The 6,569-nt window shown below is 47.7% G+C and overlaps 1 protein-coding gene across 1 annotated transcript; it reads right to left on the bottom strand.

The window, feature by feature from the left end:
• On the bottom strand, positions 1 to 5,440 carry Rfxap (regulatory factor X associated protein). Its single transcript, XM_006977562.4, has 3 exons — positions 4,736 to 5,440; positions 2,244 to 2,351; positions 1 to 1,495 (listed from the first exon to the last, which is right to left on the bottom strand). Exons 1-3 carry the CDS (start codon positions 5,423 to 5,425, stop codon positions 1,385 to 1,387), a joined length of 909 nt encoding a protein of 302 aa, XP_006977624.2. The 5' UTR covers positions 5,426 to 5,440; the 3' UTR covers positions 1 to 1,384.
• Positions 5,441 to 6,569: the final 1,129 nt, after the last annotated feature.

Consider the following 6,569-nt stretch of genomic DNA (forward strand, 5'->3'; position numbering starts at 1 on the left):
TCAAAGGTCAACAACTGGACTTTAATGAATAATTTTGGCAAAAGGGTTTTTTCCAGATATACAAGTACACAACACAGAATGAAGAAAAACATCCTTTCCCCTGTGTTTTTGTGGTGGTGATGCGGGGGATTGAACCAACGGCCTTGCACATGCTAGGCAAGTGCTTGAAGGCTAAGCTGCATCCCCAGCCCTTTGAGTACTTATTGGAATAGCTTTAAGTTTAACATCATATCCACTTCAGAACTTAGGAATCCAGCAACGAACACATTTCTGCAGAGCTCATCTTGAGACACATTATTAACCCACCCCTGGATACACTCTTGACATTTCATTCTTTATCTTATGTTTTTTGCCTTTTTCAAGTTTTCTTAGGAGAAAGTACAAAACAAAATACAAACAAAACCAAAAAACCAACACCCAGATAATCCATGACTCCTTTACCAGTCGTTAGGAATAAGTGTTAGAGTAGTTCAGTTTTGAAAACCACTGAGGAAATGTGGAGTGTTCCTCCATCTTCAGAATCTCCTTTATGAAGAGCATTAAGAATGAATAGAAGAAAAACAATTCTGCCCTGGCCTTGGTGGGCTGAGTACATCTAAACTGTTCACAACTTCAGTAGAGATGGTCTGCAGCGGAGGTGCCCACTTTAATGGGTTCTTCTCTAGTTTATATGAAAAGAGATCAGCAACTGCTTCCTCCACAGTATAAACACACTTAGCTCTGACAGCTCCTGTCTTAACCATAAAGAAAGGTTATTACAAGAACCTGGCCTTGGTGCTCTGCCCTCAGGCTCTCACGGCAGCTGAGGCGCATTAATGGCGAGGTAACATTTAGCTGTGGGAATATCACAGACACTGAAGAACATTCGGTATTCCTGGCCCCTCACTCCAGCCTAGCTATGTTTAATGTCGCTAGGACAACCCAAAACACACCGCTCCTTTCCCATGCCTCCTGATGAGTCATGGTGCTAGATGAATTGAGATTACCATTAACCATGACTTCCACAGAAAGTAACTGCCTCACGAGCTTCAGTTGGAACAACTGAAGAAAAACATTAAAAACTATAAAGGTGATTTTTTTTTCTCAAACTCATAGTGATCTGAAAGGATTAGATGCAAAAATGCAATACTTATTTATCTCCCAATGCACATGCACATTACAGGAAAATGTTTTTTCTAACAGCCTTTCTCTGCTTCTATTTTTTTTTTTGAGAAAGGAGCTTGCTGTGTAGCCCAGGCTGACTTCAACTCAGGAGGTTGGCTCCGTCTCCCAGTGCAGGGATCCACCAATGGAATCCTGACTCTCAGGGCATCACCTTTGGTATGAAAGTCCGCTCATCCATTACAGTAAGATAAGTCACACACAGAGTTCCCGAGCCCCTCACTCACACTGGTGCTCCTGGAGACTGCTGCTGTCTTTGCTCCAAAACTTGTTGATTTAATAGCTGCTGCTGTTTCTGTAAAAACTGGACAACTTCTGGACTTCTTAGTAATGACTTAAAGAGAAAAGAGGGAAAAGGATTATTAACAGAATTATCATATTTTTGTTTGTTTGTTTGTTTGAGGTCAGGTCTCACACTATAGCCAGAATGGCTGTGAACTCAAGGCAACAACACCCTGGCCTGAGTCTTTCAAGTGTTGGGATGTTATAACAAAGTATCAAACACACTGCCCAGTCTTTTATAATCTGTTGCTCCTATTTTTTCCTATGTCATTTTGTAGTTTAATTTTTAGCATTGTCTTTGTCTACATTTTTATATTGTCAAGTTTAAATCTTTTCTTCGTGATTCTTCAATATTATAAAAACCTCATTGTGAAATTTTGAGATAAAAATCCGAATTCATTTTTTAAAAAATTTCTAGTAGTCTACCAAAAAATATATAATAAATATGAGTTAAATTATTTCTTTCCTTCAAATTATTACCAAATATTCCAATATTTATCAATTGCTCCTTTCCTGATTGACTTCTGATCATTTTTCTATCAGAGACCCTTATTAAATATTAGTAATTATATCTCAATGCCATTACAGTACTATTCCATATATTTAGAGTCTGTTTTAAAAATCTCATCTTGCTCAAGGTGTTCCTTCTGTTGCAGTCCTGGGGGAGCGGGGGGCATCTCCAGTGTGACCAGTGAGGAGCCACTACGAAGTTCTGGTGGCCAGTGAGCAGCTTTTAAAGTCTTCCAAAGGGAAAACAGTTCCACTGCAAACCAGCAGCCACTTTACGAGGAAACACTTACCAGTCTCTTCTGATTTAACACTTGTTCTAGAAGAGTAGGCCTTGCAGGGCGGTCCCCAAAAGATCCCGTCCTTTGTTTGACAATGGAGAGTATGCTGTCTGTACTTTCCTGGGATCAGGGAAAGAACATTTAACATAGTACCGTAATCCCCAACAGCAGGCATTTCAGTGAGAATGAACATGTCTTTGCTTTTCCTCCTTTTGTTCGGTTTCTGAGAAACTTTAGGAAAGCCTTTTGGTAAGTCACAGGCAGAGTGCTGGCAATTAATTCAAAGTAAAACTCCTCCTCCCTGCAGGCTTTCCAATCTGGGTTCTTTAGTCTCCTGTAATGTCTTAAATTGAAGATATTGGGCAGAGGGGAAGTTACCTGTCAGCTGTTTTCAGTATTACAGAAGAATGCCAAGTGAAACCAAATTCTCTTCATACAGAACAATCTAAGTCAAAACAGTCTGCCTGCACCAAGATCATGATGGGGAAACCTACAGAGACAACCAAACCAAACTAGTGAGATCTCATGAACTTGAGATCAACAGTTGTGGAGCCTGCATGGACTAGGCCCTCTGCATAGCAAGACCTGTGTAGCTGACCTGCTTAAGGGGCCCCCTGACAGTAGGATCAGAATCCATCCCTGGTGCATGAGCTGGCTTTTTGGAGCCCACTACCTATGATGGGACACCTTGCACAGCCTTGAGGCAGGGGGAGGGGCTTGGACCTGCCTCTACTAAATGCACCTCCCCATGGGAGGCCTTACCTGCTTGTAGGAAGGAATGGGGGGGGGTTGGGAGGAGGAGGCTGGAGGGGTGGGAGGAGGAAAGAGGAGGATCTTTGATTGGTATGTAAAGTGAATAAAAAATTTTAATTAAAAATAGAAAACAAAAAAAAATAGTCTGCCTGCTTTTGGACAATATAAATGAATTTGGAGGCAATCTATCGCTAATGAGATACTGGATTCACACCTGATTCACACCCCCAAGAAAGGAGAGGCAGTAAAATACTGCGTATAGAAGCAAACTCTGCAGCTTTCTGAGTAAACTGGCTGGAAAGGGCTAGAAATCACAGGTATGAAATCACCAGTACAGAGCAAGCAGGCAAATTCTGCAACAGCAGCCTTCCCGAGACATCAGATCCCATCAAAGATTAGCAGTGCTCACTCCCAAATATCAAAGGATCTAAATATTTAGCTTTTCCTCACACAAAAGGATGTTGCTGAAGTTAAGTGAAATGTTCTGCTGTCTATAAAACCACAATATGACAATGAAAACTGGGAGAAAATTGACTAATGGTTGAATCTAGGGCCTTGCACGTGCAAAGAACTTGCTGTACTTAAACAAAAATGCTTTACCATGAGGCCAGGCATCACATGAATTTAGTAGTGTTATCTTTATCTTGGATATTATCTTTCTTTCTTTTTTTTTTTTTTTCTTTTGGTTTTCGCCTTGGTCCACTGACTCCTGAGTTATCTATTAAAATATCCCATTCCCTCTTCATTATGAGATATTTAGCAAACTTCAGTTATAAAAATCTTCCACACATACATGTTTTAGGTGTTCAAGCATTAAAAGCTATAGAAGAAGATTCTAATATCACAGAGAGCAAAGACAATTTCTTCTTCTAACTCTTCCCTTAGTTACTCTTATTTATAGGACTGTTTGGTTCATGTTCACAATACATGGAACATGGAATGCTATATACAACTGACTTGACCCCAGACTTTGCATTTTGTGGGTTTAGGATGTTAATACCACAAAATTAAAGACACCTATAGTAGAAGTAATTTTGAGTCATCTAGGTCAAACTTCCACAAATGTTAGGATTCCCCTTTCAAAAGGAATGTTTATGGTAAGGAGTCTTCCTACTTTTTGCGGATTCTTTTTTGTTTTCAACAGCTCAAACATTGAGGTGGATTTTGCTGAGTTTGAGCTGAAATGCACTCCAATTACAATTTTCACCTAACCAAAATAAATCTAAAGAAACACTGACTAGGCATTGTTGTAAGGCCCACAGACGAAGGAGCTGAAACTTAAGCGAGGTGACTTAAGCGAGGTAAGTAACGGGCCCAAGTCCACACAGCTAGGAGCAGAATCTCAATTGCAGAGTACACTTGGCTTTTACCTTCCCATGCGATTCAGATCAAGCAACCCCAAAGTGCTCTGTGACTCACCACTCCACTTACAATCCAACCTTTCTGGGGGGCGAGGGGAGGGCGGGACGTGGTGGCTAAGCAAAGGACAGGGGCACTAAAGTTACAGACAACCAAGAACGGACTAAGTAAACATGCAGGATGCCACAGGGTAGAGCCTAGGAAGGGGTTACTGACAAGTGGAGCAGGCACCTCCAAAGTGCCAATCTCAGCGGAGGTTCTCGCTGTCTGCTCACTTACCACCCGAGTGGAAGATGAGCCCACCCCACCTTGGGAGCAGGTTGGGGAGCCCCCGCATTGGTGTAGAATGAGGCTGCACCCACCTGCCCTGGCCCGGGGCCCGAGGCGCCTACCTCCAGCTTGACGTTGCCTGAGCTGGCCGCCGAGGCGCCGCCGGAGCCCTGGGCCTGGTCGCTCTTCTTCTTCTTGTACTTGTCCTTGTACATCTTGTTGCGGTGCTTCTTGCACATCCAGGGCTTGCGCTGCTTGGCCACCTGGCTGGTGGTCTCGCGGCAGCCCTCGTAGGTGCAGGTCTTGGAGCCCCGCAAGCGCGCCGCGCCGCCGCCGCCCTCGGCACCCTCGTCCTCCAGCTCTTCGGGGCTGGCCGCACTCTCGCCGCCGCCCGCCGGGTCCGATGTGTCCAGCAGGTCGGCGTCGTCATCCCCCGCCTCGTCCTCGGGGTCCGCCGCCGCCGCCGCTGCCTCGCTCCCCGCCGGACCCGGCCTTAGCGCGCCGTCCGCGGCGGCCTCGTCCTGCCGCATCACTAGCACTGTCACCGGAGGGGCCGTCCCGGGACAAGCGGCGCCGGGCCCCGAGCCCTCGGACACAGCCTGAGCCTCCGTGCTGCCGCCAGAGTCCCGGGTCCGCCGCCGCGGCCCGTCAGCACCGGAGGAAGACAAACGCACCTCCCGAGCCACCTGCCAGAAACACCCTGGGGCCGGAGTCGCCGGCCCCCCACTGCGCCTGCGCGGCGAGGGGCTGCCAACCGGAGACTTCCGGGCTCCGTGGGCGGGGCTGAGCAGCTGCAAGACCCCCTCCACCATCACCGACTGCGCCTGCGCGGTGGCGTCCTCTCAAGAGCCGTAGGACGCCAGTGGCTCGACTAAGGGACCTGGTGGACACCCACCGCGCCTGCGCGGTGGCCGTCCGCTAGAGGGCGCTAGGCTCCGGCAGAGAAGAACCCGCAGGCTCCTGGGCGGGGCTGAGCGGATGGATGCCAGAAGTGCCGAGTGCGCCTGCGCAGCCATCGTAAACTAGTGAACTGTCCGCGGACGGAGTGGCTAGCGGGCTCCTAGGAGGACCGCGCCTGCGCAGCTGCGGACATCACGCCGCGGGGGCTCGGAGGACCGTGCTGACCCTCAGGATGGAGCACGTGCGGCTCCCGAAGGCGGGAGACTGAGATGCCAGGAGGCACTTTCTGCCTGCACCCACCCTCGCTAAAAGGTTCCAAGAACTTCTCTCCTGGAGCGTCTCTGGGTAAATGAAGAAGGTCCCGGAGAGACCCGAGGAGGAGTTTGAGAAACAGCTGGAGGAGAAGATGATTTGGGTCACACATCCCAGTCCAGCCCCATCCTGGAAGCAAGTCAGGAACATGGAGGAAAGCTTCCTGCCGGGGGGCTGCTGTTCAGCCAGCTTTCCTATCTAGTCCTGACCCTCCTGCTTTTGTGACACATTCCCAGTAGTGGCATTGCTGCATCATGTGACAGTTCTGTGTTTCTTTTCCCCACAAGTTCCACGCTGACTTCCGTTGTGGATGCGCAGATTGGTGTTCACACTAGCAGTGTGCGAGGGGTCCCTTTTCTCCACATCCTCACCACTGTAGGGTGAAAGGGCCAGCCAAAGAAAACCCGCCCTGGCTCTGAAACCAGAGCTGGTGAAAGAAACCCACCCTGACCCTGAAACCAGAGCTAGTGAAAGAAGCACACATTGACCCTGAAACCAGAGGCAAATCTGCCTCTGACCAACTAAGCAGAAAACCAACCAATCCCTGAGCAGGAAAACGAACTAATAATCCCTGAGCAGAAAACCAGCCAATCCCTGAGCACCCGAGATCTAGCCAATCTGAGCTCAAGAACTGAAATCTGACCAATTCTCACCCTGAAAATCTTCTCCCGGAAAAACTTTGCCCCTATGAAGCCCTATATAATTCCTGAGCCTGCTCAGTCTGCTGCTGCCTTTTTCCCTGAC

Source organism: Peromyscus maniculatus, chromosome 6, assembly GCF_049852395.1.
Source record: "Peromyscus maniculatus bairdii isolate BWxNUB_F1_BW_parent chromosome 6, HU_Pman_BW_mat_3.1, whole genome shotgun sequence".
NCBI lineage: Eukaryota > Metazoa > Chordata > Mammalia > Rodentia > Cricetidae > Peromyscus > Peromyscus maniculatus.